This window comes from Haplochromis burtoni, unplaced genomic scaffold (assembly GCF_018398535.1).
Source record: "Haplochromis burtoni strain Fernald_Lab_line unplaced genomic scaffold, NCSU_Asbu1 Contig_4, whole genome shotgun sequence".
Lineage (NCBI taxonomy): Eukaryota > Metazoa > Chordata > Actinopteri > Cichliformes > Cichlidae > Haplochromis > Haplochromis burtoni.
Window position 1 is genome coordinate 5828923 of NW_024582365.1, and position 22568 is coordinate 5851490.

At 40.5% G+C, this 22568-nt stretch overlaps 2 protein-coding genes across 3 annotated transcripts in view; one reads left to right on the forward strand and one right to left on the reverse strand.

The window, feature by feature from the left end:
- Nucleotides 1-22568, forward strand: part of LOC102306027 (dedicator of cytokinesis protein 2) — a 94792-nt gene that overhangs the window by 43568 nt on the left and 28656 nt on the right. The window lies entirely within an intron of this gene.
- On the reverse strand, nt 53-21651 carry insyn2b (inhibitory synaptic factor family member 2B). Of its 2 annotated transcripts, XM_005913488.3 has the most exons (4): nt 21495-21651; nt 9179-11089; nt 6588-6662; nt 53-2171 (listed from the first exon to the last, which is right to left on the reverse strand). In XM_005913488.3, the coding sequence occupies exons 2-4, from the start codon at nt 10756-10758 to the stop codon at nt 1988-1990; spliced, it is 1839 nt and encodes a 612-aa protein (XP_005913550.1). In that variant the 5' UTR covers nt 10759-11089; nt 21495-21651; the 3' UTR covers nt 53-1987. The 2 variants fall into 2 exon arrangements, with proteins under 2 accessions (XP_005913550.1, XP_042077913.1); XM_042221979.1 differs by having other exon boundaries at nt 9179-21651.

The following is a 22568-nucleotide window of genomic DNA, read 5'->3' on the forward strand; positions in this document are numbered from 1 at the left end:
AAGTAGGACATATGGTGGACTCTTTAAAACCTTCTGTCTTGCGTCCTTGACATATTTTCCCTGCTGATACCATGTTTATCAAAAAGGATTTGCAAGAAAGCACCTTAATTTACTCCGCTATGGTATTCAGTTTGTTTTTGAAACACAAAATATGTTGACAGCAGAGTATTTTGTTTAAAATACACAATTTTATTGCACATACAAGAGGGATCGTGAGGGCTCACACACTGTCATGGGAAAGCTTAAGAAAATGCAGGGACAGAGCATTTTGCGCATAAACTGGTTAATTACTAAGTGTAGTATCATCCAGGATTGTATTTGGTGGCAACTGTACAGCCATAAGCAGTTGAAGGACGCCCTTGTGAGATCAGTTGTTAAGCTCTAAACTGCTGTGAACAAAGCAGGTTGTGAATGCTCTGTGTGTGTGTGTCTGTGTGTACAAAATTAATGTCCAGATGAATGCTGTTTGCAAAAATTTCTGTTTATCTACCAGTTGTGCTATGCTTTTACAAATATATTGTTTCCCTTTGGGAAAAAAATCTTCAAAAACTCTTCACCCTTAGTGACTCATTTTGTATATTTTGTTAACCTAAATTTAAAGTTTAGCACTAATATTTGTTGATTAGGAGGGCAAGTGTGGCCTGAATGCTACAGAACACCTATATTATTGAAATGATTGTCTGATATATTTTACATGACTAAGTTGAAGTGTGCTGTTGGTATTAAGAAAGAGATTGAACCTTTTCAGGTTTTTTTAAATTAATTTTTCTGGTTATCTTCCTGTTCTCTAAAGCTTCACATTGTGTTGTACCAACACAGCACTCACCTGCACAATTTGTGCAATGGTAAATTTTGAAAAACAACAATTCATTGGTGCCTACTGTATACATTGTATATTGATACTCAACATTTAAACAGGCCAGTCATTAAAATGGATTGACAGGTCTGTTCTTAGTTTGCACTGGTTCACAAATGTATTGAGTGTTTACTGTGTGAGAGAGGAGTCAGTTGTTTGTATTTCAGTGAGTATGCTTTATGTGTAAACTGATGCCCGCTTGTCAATGCCACTAAGTGCATGCGTTCGAATGCACACGTGTGTAAAGATCCTTGAAACACAATTGAGACTGCAGCAAAACACTTCCATTTTGGATGATAATAAAGGAGAGAATCGATTACTCTGTCACTCAGGGTTGACAGAAATTTTAATTATCTGACAAAGGCTGTCAGTCTTCAATCAGCTGTGTATCACATTGTCTGTTAATGTATTCTTAATACAATCTGTACTTTCCCTGTGAAATCCTGATGACTCAGTGAGCAAGCTGTGTGTCCAGACAGTTCATCAGCTTGTTTTCCCATGATATCCTTCAAGTGCTTCAGTTGTTGCTACATTCAAATTATGTCTGTCCAGCCATCCAAAAACATAGCATTCAAATTAATTTTTATATTCCTTTGTTTTTCACATTCATTTACATTCCCCTGCTTATTGCTGTAATTTATCCAAAACTGTTATAACGATTCATTCCCAGCTCGTACATCTGTCCATCTGTTGAAATAGCCACTGAGCCAAGTGACAAACTGTATGCTGTCTAGAGTGACAATGCTTCATCTGTCTGCAGCAGATTTGTTATTGAAAAACACTGTCCTCACTGTCAGGCGAAATGTAATCTCAAATTAGCCAGCAAATACTGGTTTCTGCCAATTTCACCTTCTTCCTCCCAAGCAGTCAAGAAAGTTTAACAGCCTCATCACATTTCCTTTTTTTTTCTACCTTGTCACCGGTGTACAGGGCTCAGGATTGGTTACTGTGGAAAATGTGCCATTCACAGTCCATGTTTTCTGCTCAGAAAAGATCACCTTCTGAATTTAAACTTAAGCTCAGTGCACACCCACATGCTTTACTCCGCAACATCTTGGATCCCCTGAAATATAATCCGCTCCTGCACCTGCTGCCCAGAAGGCCAGTTGTGGCTTTTCCAACTCTTAGAGCTTAGAGCCACCAGAAACACTTCTTGCGCAGTTTCTTGACCCGTGCCTTGGTACTGGGGCGACTGGAGGATGCCGGGGCTGGCGTCGGCTTGGTCAGAGTTGGTGCAGGCACATCATATTCCCCCTCTAGGGCCTCTATAACCCCCTGGAAACGTCCCTCCTGCTGTCTAAAATCATGCTCCACACTGGAAGAGAGAGAGAAATAGAGAAGGCAGTTGAAGAGGAAGGAGACAAAGATGAGTGAGAAACATTATAAGCATGATTTAGAGACTGAGCTAATGTGAACCAAGCCAGATGTTTGTTTGTTTTTTAAATTCAGTTCCTTTCTCACAAAAAGAGAATACCGTAAATGTAGGGGTTAAAGGGAGATGGTGAACAGCTGTGTAAAACAAGAGGAAGTCTACTGGGCAGAAAGAGAGATTAGAAAGAGAGGGGTTTAGAGACAGCTAAGCTAAGGTGACCTAGTGACATCAAGAAATGCTGACAACACCTTAAATACTGTCCATAATGCAGTTTTTATGGAGGTTTAAACTCATATGTTCTTAATTTTGGTGTACGCGCCATCAGCCCACACACTCTTTCACACGTGTCTCAGCTCAGTACTCTTTTCACATCTATAGTATTCTTTTGCACTCATGCACCAGTAGATCACAGGCTGGTGAGATGAGAGGAGTGGGAGGAGAACGAAAAAGAGAGTAGGAAAGAAGAAGAGCATTTGCACAATGGAGGAGCTAAAAGAAGGAGCAATGGAGGAACTTTTTTACTCTTCTATGTTCAAAGCAGACCCTCGTGGCTTACTTTTTCTATGCTCCCATTCCCCCTCCACCCCTCATCTCGCTTGTGCTCTTTTTCCCTCACCATCTCTCTGAAGTGCCCATCGCTGCAGGTCATAGTGTAGCAGACTCTGAGTTTCTCCCTCCATTTGGTAACGTGTGTGTGTGTGTGTGTGTGTGTGTGTGTGTGTGTGTGTGTGTGTGTGTGCTGAGCTGGATTATATGGGTGGAGCTACATAGGGTCTGGCTCTGTTGTTGACAGTTGGATGGTACCGAAATAACAGGCAGATCGGAGACAACTACCAGTCCTTCCCTCTTTTTGTATGCCAGCAAACAGACACACACACACACACACACACACACACACACATCACACACACACACACACACACTCACACACACACACACACACACACACACACACACACACACACACACACACACTCAAAAACATATAATATACAAACACAGACGTGCTCCCCTGCCATCTCCATACATCTTCCTCAAAAGCCCACGGCTGAGTGAGAGTAAAAGAAAAACATGCAGAGACTTATGAAAGAAGAAAGGAAAGAGACAGAATCTTCGGGGAGATCGAAGGATGGCTAAATGAAAGAAAGGCGACCTTTAATAAAACAGGGCAGAGAGGTCACTGCATAGTAAAAGAGGAAACAAAAAAAGACAGGGAAGTAAAGAAGGACAAGATGAGTGCCACTAGAGATATGAAGAGGGGAGGGCAGCAAGGTCTCGGCTATCCGAGAAAGTGCGCAGTGATGGAGGGAGAGACGGAATGAGTGAATATAGGAGAAAGTAAAAGCTTGGGTGGGCACAGAGGAATGGAGATGGCCGCATGAATAATTGATAAAGAAGATCTACCGAGACACATATACACAAACAAAGCCACACAGCATACATATAAAGAAAGATAAAGGATGGCACCTGCCCCACATCCACTTACGGTACAGTGTGTCTTGTTTTAGAAACTAAAGCTTTTTCCATGTCAGGTCTCTCTATACGTCCCCTTGTCTCAAAACCTCAGTATAGCTCTCTACCTCTCTCTACCCATACCTATTTCACTCCCTCACAATTTTTCGTGGATTTACTGCACAGCTGCGAAAGCTGCTATTCTTAATTCGTTGTGTAAGCTGTCACCTTCAGCATCTTTTTACGTGCATGTATGACTGCGTGCTACGGCGTCTTTCATCCCTGCGAGACACAGCTAAACCCAAAACCTTTATTATGTTTTTAAAATGAGGTGTAACATGTGGAGATCAGGGCTAAAGTTTTGGTTTGTTTGCTTAATACATCAGTTTAAATTTGAGACTTGTGTGTGTATTAGAATACTTTTAGTTTCTAGGTGCGCATATGTGTTTTGTTCTGCTTGTTTCAGCTGTTTAAGCTTTGGGAGGAAAAACAGAGGAGCTGTCAGAAGTTCCTCTCCCTCTTGTCTCTCATTGTAAAGATTAATTAAAACAGACGATGGCAAAACATCTTCAGGCAGTCAGCCCACGTCAAAAGCTCTTTTTTTCACCACAGATCATTAGGATGAATGTTTTAGTCCCACACGTAATTCATCCTCTGCCTGGGTGTCTCTTATGCCACTCCTCCACTCCTCTTTACCCAGAGTCCTCTAGGGTTTTGATAAGGCCATTATTGTCCAATCAAACAAACAGAGCTCGTGTAGTTGTGACTTCTCTGTGTGTATGTCACAATAAAGATGCTGATTTTCTTTTTTTCCACCCCTGTTTTTGAAACAAACTCATACTGACACGAGAAGAAATATGACTAGGCTGGAGAATCTGCCTTTCAGTCCAAGTCATTAACATATTTCAAAGCACATGAAATATATTCTTTTTTTTGTTTGTTTGAAATGTGTATGCACATGAATCAAATAAAAGCTGATTTCCCTTTGTGCTGGATTAATTATCCTGTTTGTATTTGCATGTGTGCAATTAAGACAATAAGAAAGTAGAGCAGGAGAGAAAATCTTAGAAGCTGAGAAGAGAGAAAGGTGGACTATAATAATGTGAGAAGTGCATACACCAGAGACCAGGATTGTTCCAGGTCATGTAAAGTATCTCCCCGAAATATTCGAAAGCCTCACATTTTGAAGACTTCCATGTCTGGCTAATGTTAGACATTGTATGACTATGTAATGACACGTTTCTTTGTGCAATGTATGCTACTAGACTACTGAGGGGGTTTATTTGTAGTACAAGAAGATAATAGTATGTTTTGTTCTGTAAACACTAATTTTCTGCTAATTTCATAAACCGCTAATATCTAGGTTTAGCACGTTCAGTTGTTCTGCTTGTCTTCCATCAAGTTTTCACAGTCTGCGTGGAAATGCTTCTGAAAGTGCTTATTTAGTCAAACAGTTCAAAATCATTTTTGGAAGTGTTTATGTTTTTCTGCTTAAGTGAATTGTTGCATAATGCAGGTTGTCTTGTCATTAAAGCATTTGCAGTAGTTAATCAGGCTGTTGTATAATTACTGTCAGTGTTTTGCAAGGCTGAAGTCAAATGCCTTGTTTTCTCTTAAAAGCAGTCCCCATTTAAGATATTCCACAACGTGGAAGATGATTCTTTACTGTGTGAACAAAGGAGCTTGCATATAAGTGCATTTGTCTCACTATGTAAAGTAGTGGTGGAAATCAATGTGTGTATATATGTGTGGATATGGATGAGCATGTTGCCATGTGGCAGCTTTCTCCCTTGGTGCTCATTGCTACTTACTGGGATAAGGATTTTGCTGTGTTAATTAGGATCAAGGGAACAAAAAATGAGATGAGGGGAAACAGAAAACTGGATGCAAAGAAGAGATTAACTGACAGAGAAATGGAAAGTCAAAACAAGAGCGAGATGCAGAGGTGGGGCTGCTTTGAGGCAAGTAGCTTTGAGAGTTAAAGAGAACTGAAGAGGTAAAGACCCCGCAAAACTTGTCTTTATCCCCTCGAGGCCTGCGAGGGAGATTTGTATGTGATTGTAAACAAGCAGAATTAACTTCAAGCCTAGCTTTGGTCTGTAAATACTTCTTTTCTTTTAGTTTTATCCATGAAGCTACATGCAACCTACATTTCCAGCTTATGTGAGCAGTGCAGAGAAAGAGTAGAGGGTGAAAGTGGGGCACACTGAGGTGATTAGAGCTTTGGCGATTGACAGACAGAATGAGGCACAGATGTAGACAGGAGTTTGTTTAAAAAAAGAGGAAATGACAGAGATTTTAGTGGGATGTAATGGAAATGTTTATGTGAACATTTGTGAGAGAGAGAAGGAATATGTGGAGCTAACAGGAGGATTAAAGTACAGTATGCGATAAGAGGCAGTGCAGTTCTGCAAGTTGCTGAGGATCTAAGAATGCAGTTAGTTATTTAGGTCAGTCAAGCATGAGATAACTGGACTGATCATTTAGATGTTGAATTAATATCCTTGTTTGCACAGAACATTCTTTTGTGTGTAAATATCCTCCCTTGGTAGAGCATCTTTTACTAATCTGCAAAGTACAGCAAGTATTAATTTTAATATTTATAAGAGCAATCACTCTTAGTCTCTTTTTCCTTATAATAGTGTATGGTATGAGTGGTACAATAATCAGAGTGGAAGAAAAGGGCAGCGACAGCAGGGTGTCAGGAAGAAAGGGTAATGAAACAAAAAAAGCTGAATAAGTGATAAAAACCTGGAAAGGCTGAAGAAATAACAATGGGAAATTGCATCCTACGAGAGGCATGCAGTTTTACAGAAGTTTCATGGCTATTTCTAAAGCTCCAGGTAAGAATTAGTTGTCATTGGTGTGTTATATAATACAGTAAGCTCATTATCTTTATTAGGTTACCTGTAGATGATGCAGGCTGTCTTTTGGCAGGTGGGGCAGTTGTTTATGTCCTGACCAGTTCTGTATGAGCTGCGACTGCAGAAACAACAAATGTAAAACGTTTACACACATGAAAGCAGTTTGACTGAACAGAGCCGTGAATGCTGATGGCAGTTACACGTCTGGTTTTTAATTTTTGCTGTAGTGTTTTGATTGGTAATGATCTAAACAAAATTCTATGTAGGCATACAGTGCATGCGTTGTTTGTTATAATCCGCTTAAGTAAACCACTCTGATATATTTACCATTGCTTTAATCATTAGCATATATGATTTTTAGATCCGCTACTTCAACAAAAAAGGAAAGAAATCCTGCCAAGCTTCAACAATATTCATTTTTGTAATAGTGAAAGATTATTTTGCACAAACAGCAGGCTGGGCTTTTCGTGGCGGTGTCACGCTGGTGTCAGAATTGTTATTTCTCTCTCCATGGACACGTACCCAGTGCAGCAACAACAGACATGCTGTCTACGTGTTGTCAAAGGGCACAAAATAGTTGTGATGTTTAGTGCATACAATGTGCCCCAGTAACACTATTCAGGACATTACCAGGATTGCCCCAATGGTTGAGTACCTGCCTGTTTACTATTCTATGCAGAAAAAAAAAATTGCAGCAACTGTCTTGGTACATCAGGTTTTGAGCCACACGTCACATAGCACAGATATTATTACCTTAAATTAGAGGCATAGTGAAAGTAAGCTTATTGTCTTTCATTTTAGATGGCTAGTTTGAACAGCAGAGCACACATGCCAACTGCATCAAGGCTGAACAAGACTAAAGAGACTACAGAGCCAAGGACACTCTTTACATGTTAGAAAATAAGCTGGAATTTAAAAATATCTGTTAGGCTTGTACTGCCTGCCTCCCAATTAAAATACTTTATTTTGCCAAGGTATTTTGGCTGGCCTTCAGTTGAACCATTTAGAGAAAAAAGTAACTGATTTATGTCAATAAAATTGACATTTTAATTACATGGAGTGAGACTGTGTAACTGGCATCATTTTTCTCCCCCACCAGTCTTTATCAAAGACGACAACAACAGCATGAGAAGACGAGTTTTTGCTTCAGGAGAGAAACGAGACAAGGAGCTGAGCACAGCGACAACCTTTTAGCTCAGCCGACACTTTTATCACAGCAGCCCACTTAGAGTCCTTTCATTTCTGGCACAGCACCAGATTCATGCAGTCCCTCTATTACTTGCTGCTTCTCTTAATGTTCATTCTTTTAATGTCTTCCTATCTTTCAATAGCTATCTTTCACCCTCTCTCTTCTGTCTGTCTGTTTTTCTCTCACTCTTAGCATGATACATGGGCATCCTCCCAAAAAAGCCTTTACACACAACAGAAGCATGAATGCACATTATACAGCAACAAAGATGGGGTAAGACAGCTGGAATACTGATTTTATGTGTCTTATTGTGCAGCTTAAAGATTAATTGCAAGGTAATCTGATAGGGATTAGACTGCAGCCAGAGACCTCTCTTAACGCTGGACAAAAATAAGGAGGGATGGGAGAGAATAAACCATGTACACAGGGAGTTTAGGTGATGATGGAGAATCATCAGTTTTAGGATAGTTGAGAGGTAATGGTTATGGGTGGGGAAAAAAAGGTGCAGACTTTAACTTAATGGTGAAATGGAAGAGGGTGGTGAAGAGGTGAAGAATAGGAAGCAAAACAAAACAGTGTGACAGCAAAGATCTGACAGCAGGGAAGAGTGATGGACAGGTTGTTGGGAGAGGAGAAGGGGGGAAGATGAGAAGGCACAGGAGTGATTCACAGTTGTTAGTTGAAGATATGATTCATACTTTACGGTGAAGTGTGTAGCGAAAGATAAGGAGTGGGAAGGTATTAATTAAAAATGCACCAAAGAAAGGTGTGTGGCTGATGGTGAAGAGAGGGATAAATTACTAAAAGCGGGTTAAGAAGCAGTGGAGAAGAGGGGGATTTTTGAAAGACCAGCTGTTATGTGTGGAGGGAAGAGGAAGAACATGTGGCCAGGGAGGAGGAAATTAAGAATCAAAGATTTAGCAGGGGAGAGAAAGAGTAACTGATTAGTTCTGTTTGCTTAGAAGTAGTGTCTGTTTGGGGCTACATGCTCTCAAACTCAAAGGAAATGCAAGAAAGCCAACACTGACCTCCTGCTGGTAGGTATCAACTCTCTCCAAACATGTGTACACACATTGGATCTCCACACTGGTGGCATTTAAAAATCTAATATACTGTATTGAAAGCCTGCCAGCTATAAAAACTTAAAAATACTCTGTTATTAATCTCTTTCACTCACAGTGCACCCTCTCTTCTACCCCTCTTTCTCATCTTTATCACCTCCCTCTTGCTTAAACATTTGCTCACGCGGTGAATGCCTCTACCACTCCTTTTACATGTGTTATCTCTTTTTATCACTCCCTTTTTCATTCTGTCTTGACATCTATGTTTCTTCATTTCACACTTTATTCTCAGATTATCCTCTTCCTTTCCTTCTTACCTTCTTCCATTCCCCTATTTCCCCTTCTCTCTTCAAGTTATTTTCCTTCCTAAGTCCCTTCTCTCACCCTTCAGTGAAGGCTTTGCTCTTCTCCAAGTCTTGAATCACGTTGAGAAGCACCTTTATCTTCTCCTGATTGGACAGCAGGTTCTCCTCCACACTCTGCAGCTGCTTCTCCAATCCACGTGGTGCTTGTACTGCATGTCCGTCCAGAAGTCCTCCCGGTGCCCCATTGCATTGTGCTTTCATATGAGTCTTACAAGGCAGAGTGTGGTCATCGAATGATTTGCTCTTCTGATTTGTGTAGTCCTTGAGTTTGATCCGTTCTAAGGATCGTTTCGGTACGTTTGTGGTCTCCTGGGTTTCGTTTTGCGCTACAGATGTGGCTGGTTTGGACTGAGTGGATAGAGGACAATTTTTTGGTGGAAGAGGTGGGGTGGTGCTAGATTTTGAGCTACTGTGACAGGAAGGAGCTGGAGACTTCAAAGCAATACGGGCTACTGTGTTCTGATGTGACTCTTCATCAGTGCGTTGGCCTTGAGCCACAACTTGACTGCGTTCATCATTTGAGTGTGATTTTATCACCTCTAAAGTTGGCGTGTGTGTTTGTTGTGTATGCATGTCAGCTGTGGTCCTATCTGTGTTACTTTGTGTATCTGTTGTCTGCGTGGAGGAGTCCTTGTAAGAGGTAAATTCTGCAGAGTGTGGCCTCATGTGCTGCTGTGAATCTTTGGCTTTGTTCTGAGTGTGTGTTGCGTGGTTTGAGTGTGAACTGTGCGCTTTTGGTATAGTGTGCGACAGCTGTGATAATTGAGTAGTCTTTACTGATGTGTGTTGCTGTGTGTTGGCTGTGTCTGTTTTTTTGGTGCAAGACTGGGAGTTCATAGTAGCAGAGTCTTTTCTTGACTGATTAGGAGCCACAGGCGGTTTCCGTGGCGGATTAGGTAAAGTCTGGCTAGCTGTTATTTGATTAACTGCCCTCCTGCGACATGCACCAGTGCACGGCGAAATCTGAGATCGTCTCCTCCCACATGTCCCACAAAGGCGAGGCGGAGAAGTCGTCATTACTCTGCAGGGCCGAGGTGGGGTGGCGTGCACAGTTGTACAAACGCTTACTGTCTTTAACACCGTGCGATGACCCTCCCCTCGTAGAGACTGCACCCTTCTCCTCTCTTGGGCAGGCTCCTTACCTTCTGTGGCTTCACTGCAAACCCCTCCCACCACATCAGAGGCTACCACACTGCCATTTGTGTACCGAGCTGTCCTTTTACCTCTCGTGTCCTTTGGGTTTGTCCGTATGTTTTTGATCTGGCAGTAAACTCCACTGCCTGATCCCTGTGACCCCATGTCGTCCTGTGTCAGGCTGTTGATCTCGTTTTGAGATGTCTCTTTTGACACCGGCAGACTGTTGCTGTCACTTCTGATAACTCCCCCCGCCTCTGCTGTTGTTGTTGTTTTGTCTGTTGCCATGGTGAGGAGCCGAGGTGTGTTGGTTGGTTGGCTGCTGTGGCGTTTGATGGAGGGGAGAGTCCGAAGTCTGGGAGATGTCTGCACCCCGACACTGCACAGTGGGCCCCATCGCCCCCCCGCCAGGGGAACTCCCAGTGCAGGGACTGGATTTGTTGGGTCAGCCACCCTCCTGCCCATACTCCTCTGGAGGCTTGCTCAGCCCCCTGAGGAGCTGAAAGGGATGGAGGCAAGCAGCGACATCAGCCGCCAGCAAGATTAGATCTAAGCGCAATCCAAGATGTTTCCAGCTCTTGTTTACCCAAATTAATTTATGTGAAAGAGTTTTTAGGGAGCTGGAGAAAGGAATTCAATATCCAATAAAGCTGTAGACTCTCAACTTTCTTCCATTAATGATCTTATTACTTGAGCTACTTCCGACTGGATGACACTGTCAAAGCTTTTCTCAGTTTCCAACCAGAGGCCCGCAGATGATGAGTTGGATTGCTTTTCTGGGCATTGCTGGTTTGTTCTGGAGAGAGGAAAGAAATAAAGGCAATGAATGATAGAAACAAAGGTAGAAACAAGAGAAACTGGCAAGAAATAGTCAGACTGGCAAGAAGACATAGACATTAGGCACGTAAAGCACCGTGTAAAAGCTTCGACCTCGACTGAGAGCATACACTGACCAGATCAATATAGGTCTATCAAGTTCTTATTACCCTAGCAGGTGGGTGAGAGTAACAGTGGCAAAACTTTAAATCCCATCAAGGAGAATGAAAAGACTATAGAATATGTTCAGGGTAGGTTATGGGCAATTGCATGTTTCTCTATAGAGTTGGGAGTTGCATACAAATCACAGGAGCTATAGATCCTGTCAATTTAAAAATGCTGCTTAATTCTTTTATTAAGTGATCTAAGGAGCTTGGATCACTTTAATTTAATTTCATTTTAAACATTACAACACATTTAAAATTATTTTTTCTTTCTTTACATTCCATAATAGTTTGTAGACTTATAACTAATCATTTGTTATCATTTGTCGTAAAAGCAGTTTGGAAATGTTTCAAATGAGTTAAGATAATTTAATAATTTTGTGATCAACTCTATAGCATTGTTCCATGTTTAATGTTTCTTTTGTGTCTAGTAATCTATACAGACATTGTGCCCTTCGGTCTATTTTAAATGTTTTTTTAACTGAATTTTTTAAAAGCAAGGAAATTTAATGTTAATCCATGACTAAATTATGTTAAGGTCTTATCTTTGTTTTGTGTTATTTTGCTTAGTCTAAAATTTTTGCATTGATTGGGAGAGAAGCAAAATTAGCCATTTAGTCTTTATCATTTCAGATCACTGACTCAGTGTAATTCAGTGGCGCACTGTGTCACTGCGATTAGCTGATGAAACTGGGCCAGAATTCTATTATATTTACTGTTTTTTTCCATATCAGGATTTTGGGCTATTGCAGGAAATATGGGCAGGGTACATCAAAAAGAAAAAGACAGATAAGGAAGAAAAAAGAGCGCTATTTAAATAACTTACCCAACTGGTACTATATTTAAGAGCATGGAAAAGTGGATGCAGGAACATTTGTCTGGTATATTTCGTTTTAGCTAATGGAGCTATGCTAATTTGAGCTAATGTAATTACACACAGTTTGGCTCTTGAGGATAAATGGCAGTGCAGTGCATTTGCTGTCTGCACAGAACTCAAGCAACAATACATTTTAAACTTGTTGCAGATCCAGCTCATATATTGTAGAAAATTTCTTTTTGTCCGCCTGTGTTTAAAAAGTCAGTCACCGTCCACCTTTGATCCCTCACTGCCGCACACAAAGCTGGTCTGCAGCTGGTGTGAGGTAATTTGTCCATGAAATTAGGCTTGTGTGTGTATCTAGGCTGAAATCTTTGTGTCTTCGTTTTTTCTTCTATCTTCTATCTTCACAAACAACGTTGTCACTCTATTCAGCCAGTGTGGGGTGCAAAAGCTGGCTGCATACACACACACAGACACACACACGTAATCAAACACACACAGGGAAGATGAATGGCTTAGTTTACACCAGCTGGTGCAACATGTCACACAGATTCTTGCTGTATACGGTCAATTGTGGAAAAAACTAAAAGATATAGAGAGAGAGAGAACGAGGGAGAGAGAAATAAATCAGCTATAGCCATGTTCACCTAATAGTGTAAGAACCCATGAGATTACAAACAAAAAAATCTTCTATTGTTTCATTATTGTAAAGAATTCTTTCTCAGGGTTTTGAGAAGTTTTAAAACAGCTTGTCGGCTCTGGCACTATAGCAGGTAAAATTATGTGCTCACCAGTGGACAGGTAACACATCCTAACTGCAGTGAGCCTGACTGCTACTCTAATATTTCATATGTATTCAGAATGAGAGGCTTGTACCCATTCACTCATACCAATGCCCTGTCATGACCTAAGCCTAATACCCCATGCTGTTTTGACTGCACAAGGAGAATAAAAATTGACATCTTAGCCTTTTCCCCCCCTTTTTCCCTGACAGCAACTGTAATTAAGGTTGTCAGACTCTTTTCAGTTTTCATTTAAAAAAAATTAAATATTAATACTGATGCTGGTGGGCTTGCCCATGAGCTGAAGTGCTGAACAAGGAACAGTTTAAATTTAGACTGTTCAGCCTGCATCCTGCGTCTGAAACTTTCTAGACATAGAAAACAATAAGTGTCACACAGTGCACTGCATTGCTTGAGAGCTTCAGTGACAGTGGTGCTTTGAAATGTAAGGTTTCTGCATAAGGCATTAAAGATCAAAGGATTTCTGTTTCAGTGACATATTGCTCCTACTTATATAAATATCTTGACAGTGTGTTTCGCTTGTGGAGTGTGACATTGCCAGGGAGGGGTCTCGCATTATTGACAGCCCAGACTGCTTATTATTGTTTACTGTGCTAACTGTGGTAATCACTTTCCTGGAGTGGACGACTGAAGCTTTAACTTTAACTTTAACAGGGCACAGCGACTGGGTGAATGAGAAAAGCACTGAGATTCGTTGTTTGCACAAACAAATTGCAGATGATGATGGCATTTCTGTGGTGAGAAACAGATGGAGAGGGAAAGCAAGAAGAAGAGAGCTAGCCGGTGTTTGTGAGTGCAAAAAAGAGAGAGAAAGAGAAAGGAAGGATGCATATGTGCATGCATATGTCCCCATTTGTGTGTTTGATTGTGTATAAGAGCTGTCAAGCAGCTTGTCTTGGGATTCAGACTGAGTGAACTAAAGGTAATTCCACTGCAGCTGACTTGCCTTTCCATCAGCAGCCTCATCAGACAGCAGAGCACCTGCTGCAAGTTTTTTCTTTCTTTCTTACTTTCATCATTTTGTGTGTGTTCCTTTTTGAAGTCTGACTCTTCACCCCTGACCTGCATGATGTCAGGCAGAAAGTGACACCATATCCTCAGAAATCCAGCTCACACTCTGTGTATCTCAGACTCTCTACCCTTCTCTTTTTCTCAATCACTTCCCCCTCTTTTAAATCTTAAAGGATAGCACTAACCTCGCATCGCTCTTTCATCACTTGCTGTGTTTGTTGTCACACTTTCCCACTCAGCACCCTCTCTTCCATCTCTGTCATGCAACCTTTGATTTTCTCTGTGCTTCTCTCGCCTCCTCTTTGTTCTTTATATATAAACGTAGTCTCTCACCAACATTTCACCTCTGGCTGTGCAAAATAAACGGGGAGGAGAAAGGGAGGAAACATTGTCATCTGGGGGATAAAGGGGAGGCAACTGAAGAGGATAACAGGGTAGACGCCGGCACAGGCAGGGCTGACAGGTGGCCAGGGGATGACAGCGAGAGAACAGATGTATTAGCAGAACTGTGGACAAGATGAAGGACTCGCACGAGCATTTGTATGTGTGGGTCAGCGGAAGAGATGTGAAGGCCTAATTTTCTATAGTTGCTTTAAATCTCCAATCAGTTTCTCCTTTCATAATCTGAATGACTTTTTTAAAAGATAAAAGTAAAAACAGAAGACTGGAGGAGAAGGAGGAGGATGTGTGAAGAGACAAACATTAAAGGAAAGGAAGAAAAAAAGATCTGGGATGCCACACACATTGCTTGCCAGTAATCAATGAACACCGCAAGTGTGCTTGAGCATCTGTCATCACGCACACAGACCATACAAGCCTTTCAACACCGCAGGGAGTTTCTTGACAGGGTGCAGCCTTTTATGAAATCTGTTTATACATGCAATGAGTTTAATTTGCCAGTCGGTGGGTTTGAGCTTTTAAAGCATTGTCTATGACACAGGCAGTCTCAGCGATGCCCTGCATGTTTTTTACATGTGTCTGTGAATGAGTGCGCACCCACGCCTTTGCAGTGGTAACAGAGCGCTGAATGCTCCAGCGAATCGAGTCCCCTGTCGTTTCAAGGTGAGTCTCATTTTTCAACTGCCGATTGACAGGCCCTGTGTGTGTGTGTGTGTGTGTGTGTGTGTGTGTGTGTGTGCGTGTGTGCAAGCGTTTTTAGGGAGACTGAGAGTTGCTTTACTGCTCTGTAATCACACCACCCCTTTCAGTTACTATCTCTCACCCACTCACCACCAGAACAGAACAAACGCAGCACTTTATTGGCCCTTTGAGACGGGGCACACAGTGCATTTTGTGCAGTTCATTAGGCTTTTTTCCCTCCAGCCACTGTTGTTTGGGTTCAAGGCAACAAAAACATTTCTCTGTTATATATTGCCAAACCTTTCTAATCTTACACCTCTGATTTAACATGTGTTTGAAACTTAAATGGTAGGCAATGTGTTTTTGGTGCCACTGGAAGAAAAATCTATAATAACCTTTCAGCATATTGTAATTCAAAGTGTCTGAGAGGAAACAGACTCCTTCACTTTCTGTTAGCTTTGTTTTCAGGATTTTAACAAGTCTACTCCTCAGAGAGAGACGTTGGTTGATCACAGATCTGTTCAGACAAGAACCGGCGTAGTATAAAGTCGAACAAAGAGCAACATTGTAAGATGTAGCTCTGCAGTGGGTTAAGCGCAAAACTTTCAGCTAGAAGAGTGGGTTCTAAATGTCACATGAAGCTTAAAAGTCAGCATTATCCTATTTCTATTCCATGTGAAACACCTGCTATTTAGTGTGGACGCCCTATGTCTGGTGGGAGGGACTTAGAACAGTGAGGTGAGAGCTGCATCTTCTTTCTTCTTCTTTTTCTGCCTCCTGCAAGTTTTATTCTATCAGAGACCTTTATGAGAAATAATTTCTGTCCATTTCTTACAACTGTTATATTGGATAGGAAGATACTTTTTAGACATTTAATATTCTCGCACGTATAAATCAAATAAAACACTGTGCGGAGGCATTTTGTATGGGATAACTGCAGGAGATAGGATTGCCACACCTGCCATTTAAATATTTGAGCACCTTGTAAGACCATCTCTCTGACTCTTTGCTACAATAAGCAGACAAGCTATCAAGCAAGATACTAAGCTCCCCTCAAAGAATTGTAATATAAAAATATAAGTTTGTTCAGTATCTTGCATTGCTTTTATTACTTTGCCACAATATTCTTTTTTTTTTCAGTTAACTTTCTTCAAAATGCAGGAGATGGGGGAAAAAAACAATCAATATTTAGTATGAGCGCCCTTGTCCGTGAAACCACACCAGTTCTCATTGGTTCACATTTTTCAAAGCAGTTAGTGTGTTCCAAGCATCCTAGAGAATTTGCCACAGTTCATCTGTGGATTTGGGCTGTCTTACTGTGTTCTGTCTCCTCGTTTAATCCCAGGCTGACTCCATGATGCTGAGATCAGTGCTCTGTGGGGGGTGTCTGTTGCAGGACTCCTCTTTAGCTTTGTGACAATACTGTTTGATGCACAGTACCCTATATGTACCCTATATATTTTCTGTTTGTCTGTAGTTTTCAAAATGTGAAGTCAGCCTCAAATTCAATATGATGATATACATACTGTGTCTCTTTGTGTTTGTTTGCATTTTTAATTAGTGATTTCACCTTTGTTAAGTGTCCCAGTATAACACTTCTTCCGGTAACTCATAGAAAAATGAATCCGGTATTAATCATCAAAATAAAAAAGGACATATACACAGCTGATTCTGCAGCCGTTGTCATTCTGCATTTTAATTGAGAGCAGCTGTATTTTTTAGGAACAGTGCCCATAAATTAGCATCTCAACTGGAAAGAGGGAAGTCACAAAAGGCTAATGTTCATACACAAAAAGCCAAACATTTCACTAAGCCAGCAAGTAAGGGTCTAAGTGAAGAATTGTTTTGGGAAGATTGTGCGTAATATTAATGAGAGAGTAACTGAGATACTCAGGTTCCTCTTAAAGGTATGCAGTGCAAACTGTGGTCACTGTTGCTCTCCAAGCAACACAAAAAAGATGCAAAAGAGGACTTAATTGGGGTTTTTATAGACAAACTCAAATCCCAACCACTTCACAAACAACAGGAAAATGGAAAATGCTCTGCGGCGCCCTGTGTACTGAATGTTCATGAAAAATTTACATTGGACAAACTCTGTGTATATGTACTTTGCGTTTGTGTGTGTGTGTTTTTGTTTCTGCATGTTTGGAATCAGAGATGCATAAATTAAGCAGAAGCAGAAAATAAATTAAACAGAGAACTGAGAGGCAGACTTCCCCGCACGTCTGTCTAAGAAGAAACTCAGATAAGGCAAACAATGTCACTAATTGAAAGTAAATCTGAAGGGTTTTAGTCTGTTCAGTGCATGAACACTGTAAACAGACACTGTAAGTCATTACAGTCTTTTTTTCTTTCTCAGGGACTCCCTCTAGTAGAGGAATGAAAGGGTTCGTATTGATGTTTAAACATGTCTACCTTCGGTCGTGGTGCAACCCCAATCAAAAGGCACGGCACGACGACACAAAGTGGGAAAAACAAAACTGATCTCATAACAATGGATTTTATTAAAAACTTGTAGCCCTTTCAGCCCTTACTCCTCGTGTATGTGGCAACAAATAGGAAATAATTCAAAGCAATGTTCTTTTCCAGTCAGAAAGACCCCAGAGGAAAAAAAAGTCAATTCGGTTTTAATGCTGTAAGCTTATTTATAACCTGTTAGGAACCTATAATAAGAAAAGGGCTGCAATACATTACAGACCAAGAGCACATTATTGACAAATCCATCTGGCGATTTAATTCATTTGTTTTGTTGTCTGCTGGAGTAATGTTTGCTGGTTGAGCAGCGGGGCAGAGAAACCAAAGGAAAACAGCATATTTATGAGATATTTAGCACCAAATACTTAATAATAGGAGATAAACATGATAGAGTGGAAAACTAGACCGAGTCAGCTAAGAGGGGAAAACAAAGTGTTTGAGTTAGAGGAGACGCCACAGATGCACTACTACATAAAAATCTTATCAGTGTAGCTAATAGGGTGTGATATCATCAGAGGTTTACATTTTGGCTTTTACTGTGTACTCTTCTCTCTCTGAGCATTTTTTTCTCCAGTCACCTTTCTTTTCCCCTTGGTCACCTGTCGTCATCCTGATTACTACCTTTTGTCTTTGTACTCTTTTTATCATCTCATTGTTCTCTTCTCTTCGATATCACTCATCCTGCCTGCACATCCCATCCAATATCTCCATCATTAACCCCTAATCTATTCCTCCTCCTCTCATCTCTTCATCTTGTTGCCCCTGCTGCCCTCGCTCCCTTTCACACATCCATCTTCCCACCATTCTGACTTTTGTGTCCTTTTGTCTTTCACCGCATCTCATCTGTTTCTCATCACTTGTTCACAGTGTGTCTGGTTAGCAGAGCGGCTAAAGTGTCACTGACATGCACGTGCGGATGCACTGACAGATGCACAGACACACACACATATAACTTCATCTGTGCATGCCAGTACATACTTCTTTGGATTCCTCTTTCTGTCTTCCTGTCGACTGACTGAACCTTTATTTCTTTATTTCTTTCTTTTTATTTCTTCTTTCTTTTTTTATGTCTTATTTCTTTCTCTCCATTATTTGTGAACCTGCAGACACTGAATGTGATAAAAGTCAATGTAGTTTAAAGCTACCTACTGATTAGGTTTTCTCAGTGTATAATTTTAGATGTAATTCCTGTACTAAAGTTGTTTCCAATATGTGAACCTGTATTTGTGCATTTACTACTAGACACATAAATTACTTTCTGTATAAGTTTATACAAGTTAGAAGTTATTACCAAATAAATGAAGTCCAACTCAGGAGTGTTACAAACAAATCAGGCCTAGACATATGCAAAGAAAACATGTTTATATGTAAATAAAGAATATGAATTCATAAAGCACATTGTTGAAAATATTCAAGAATCTTCGAGAAAGATTTCATTGGTCCTGAATCAAATTCCTGCCTTCACACATCAGCTATTCATTATTATTTTTCCCAGAACAAGAGCAGAGAAAAGCCTTAGCAACATTCTGGTGCATTCCTAATAACCATGACAGGCTCTTTGTAAAGTGGCATGCTAAAATTTGGACACTCCTGAAAATATTGCATATTATGTTAAAGTGAGAAGAACTGAGTGCAACCACTGCAGAAAACAGAGATAAAAATTGGGTTTTATTCAAATATGGATGTGGTTTTCAGGGGGTTTTATCTGCTTATTAACTTTTCACGAACTGATAATATGCTGCTCTGTCATGTGTGCTTGGTCATCTTTGTGCTTTTAAGGTTTCATAACATCAGCGGTTCATTAGACTTTAATTGACTCAATAGAAAGAATCATCATTGGGAGTCCAGAGCTTGATTCATTCTTGATTCATTGATCCTCTATTTCAGATTTCATGGTAACACCAGGGCTGACTGGTGATCTGAAAAATTACATTTTACTTTTACTTATGAGTTTGAATGCTGTTTAGAAATCCAATGCACCCCGTTCCTTTAAGCGGTGGCTTTTGGCCCTTCATAAAAGACCCAAAAGAGTCCCAGCTTGTCTTTGACATATTTATTATTTCATTTAGGTGAATAGGGCATTTTTTTTTTTAAGATAAGTTTTACTTAAGGTGTTTAACTTAGGTTAAACAAGTGTTTTCCAATGTCAGTGACTAATGATGTTAGAATAGTAATACTTGTCTGAATATTGACAAAAACTCTTTTCTAAAAAAACAAAAAACAAACTACCAGCTTGAAAATTCCACTTTCTGAAATAGCGGTAATGAAAATGCAAAATTTATAAAAATCAAGAAAACTTTTTTATTTTATAAATCTGTACATGCTGGGCAAAAAGGAAAAGCAAAACCAACACATGGCAACAAAAGGCCTACAGGACGGTGCCGCAGCAGAAATGCACTGTTTCCATGTGCAGACATGATGCACAAACAGTACCCATGTAGAGAAGGCAGAACGGGGAAAACGTCCTTCATTCTCACAACAAATTCAGCATCTTAAGTATGCAAAATAACATCTGAATAAGTCAGTCTCAATTTGGAAGGAAGTACCGAAGACAGATGAAGTTCAAATTGAGCTGTTTGGCTGCAGTTATCGAAGGCATGTGTGGAGAAAGGAGCAGCATTTGATGAAAAGAACACCTTGTTAGCTGGAATGACTCTTGTTTAGGGTTGTGCAGTAGCTTATGGCAGAGGAAACACAGCATACATAGAGGGAGGAGGAGTTCAAATATTGCGCAAGCAGTCAAGAAAGTCAAACTGAAAACAGATTCCCTTCTACAGCAACAATAATGACTCACAACAGAGTACAATTAACTGTTTTTGGCTAAACATCCCACACAGCAGTAAAAGCGAGTAATTTAAATTTAATAAATTTATTCAACAAGTGCGGTTATTTTGCTGTAGCCCTGTAGACATGTCGCTGTAGGACTAGAAACAACATTATTTTTCTTTTCATTTTTCAACTTGTTGATGTGTTTGTGCAAGTGAAAGACTGGACTGTGTGATAGTGTAACACATACACACACGCACACACATACAGATATGCACAGATTGTGATCCTGATTTATGTTATGAGGTTATATAAATTTTGCACACAGGTCACATAAATCCACACTGTCTCAGTTTGAGATGTCTGTATACAGATTTGATCGTTTTAAAACAAACGCGCGCATACACACAAACACAGATGCATGAGGTCAGCATTAGTGTATAAAGAGAAGGGTTATTGCTTTATAATCCCACATTAAAGCTACACTAGCTGTCCCGATGATTGGTTCAGAGGCTTTTAATATTAGTCGGGCAGCAAAGACACACACGTATTCCCATAAACACACAGGAATGTTCGGAATCGTTGTTAAAGGAAAACTTGTAATTAATATTGCATTATGAAACACACTCACTTAAGCACACACAGACGTATTCATGTGAATCAAATCCTACTGTGACAGATGGATGGGATTACTCACCTGCCACACACACACACACACACACACACACACACACACAGCGTATCTGCTGTCGATACTAATGCAGTGATCATACTACTTTTTTCTTCCTTTTTTGCGAAAATACACTTATAAGGTTTCCATAAAACAGATAGACCATCTGATATATAAATACACTTTTAGCAGACGACTGACTCTGTAAGGAATGAGACATCCACCAAGCCAAAATTTGTGTGTTTTTTGGATTGTTTGTTTGTATGTTTATCTATGTAGCCCAGAGGTTTAACCTATGGATTTTTTTCCTGCACTCCAGTTAGCTCTCTGGTGCCTCCTTCCATAAAACCAGTTACCTTCATTCAAAACCTTAAATCTTGAATGAGCATCTTTGAAAAATAAAGTATTTGCCTTGGGCTACCAGACCAGAAACATTCCTCAAATGGCCATAACAGCGCGAGAAGAAAACATGTTAGGCTTTTATGCTATCACTCCCCTATACACACACACGCACACACACACATACACTTAACTACATATACACTCAGTGTTATTTTTTAACAAATATCTTTGCTCTTGCTTTCTTAGTCACTTACCTTTTCTTATCATCCCCTTTGGTCCGCATGCTTCTGTCTTGCCCTGGTTCTGTGTGTGTATCACTCCTGTGTGGTAGTCCTTTAGTGCTCAGTAGAGCTCTCCTCCGATTCTTTACCACTCTATCTCTCTCTCCGTCTCATTCTGTTGCTGCTGATCCTCGTATGCTCGCGGAGCCCAGTGATCCTCCCTCCCTCTCTCTCTCTCTCTCTCTCGCTCTCTCTCCCTCTCTTTTTCACACACACACATACACTCCTCTCTCTCCCTCTTTCCCTGATCAATATTTCTGCCTGCTTCTCTTTAGCTCTCATGTGCTTCTCAAATATTCTCACTCATTTCTTAAGTCATCCAGTGTCATGATTCGCTTTATTTTTATATATTGGTGACAAATCTGATGTCATGCCCTGAATTTTGTGTCTATGTTTGTCTGTGTGCCTACATTGACCCTGGCACAGTAGTAGACCCAGTGAAACTTTGGCAGTGTGCTCCCGGGAGTCGAGCCAGGACACAAACAAACACACATGCGTGAACACACAGAAGCACACACTCGTGCTTCTACCACTCACTTTATTTATACCTTTGCTTTTCTGTGAGAATAAAGTCTAGCATTGCCTTGCTAACTCGCTTTCTCTTTCTCTCTGTTTTGATTTTCTCCTTGTAGTTTCACCTCACTCTTCTATTTGAGCTACAGTATTTGGTCACTGTCCTCTCTCTTCTTTGCCCCACTTTCTCCTCTTCATGCCATTCTTTAGTGTTCTTTCATCCTCATTTTTCATACTCCCCTCATGCTCTGTATTTGGCTGTCCCACCACTCATCCTCCTTTAAGCTTATTGTCTTTCTTCCCCTGCTCCCATTCATATGAGCTGAGAATGACACTGCTTTCTTTCTTGTGGCAAATAAGGCAATTAGATAAAATGAAAAGAAAGTGAGATTAAACACCATATGACATCGGGTTTAAATTATGCTTAATGATGAATGCTTTGTCTTTTGAGCCTTCCAGGAATTGTGTGCGTGCGTGTGTTTGCATGTGTGTGTGTGTATAAATTAATTTCTTCTTTTGTCGTGCATCAAGGAA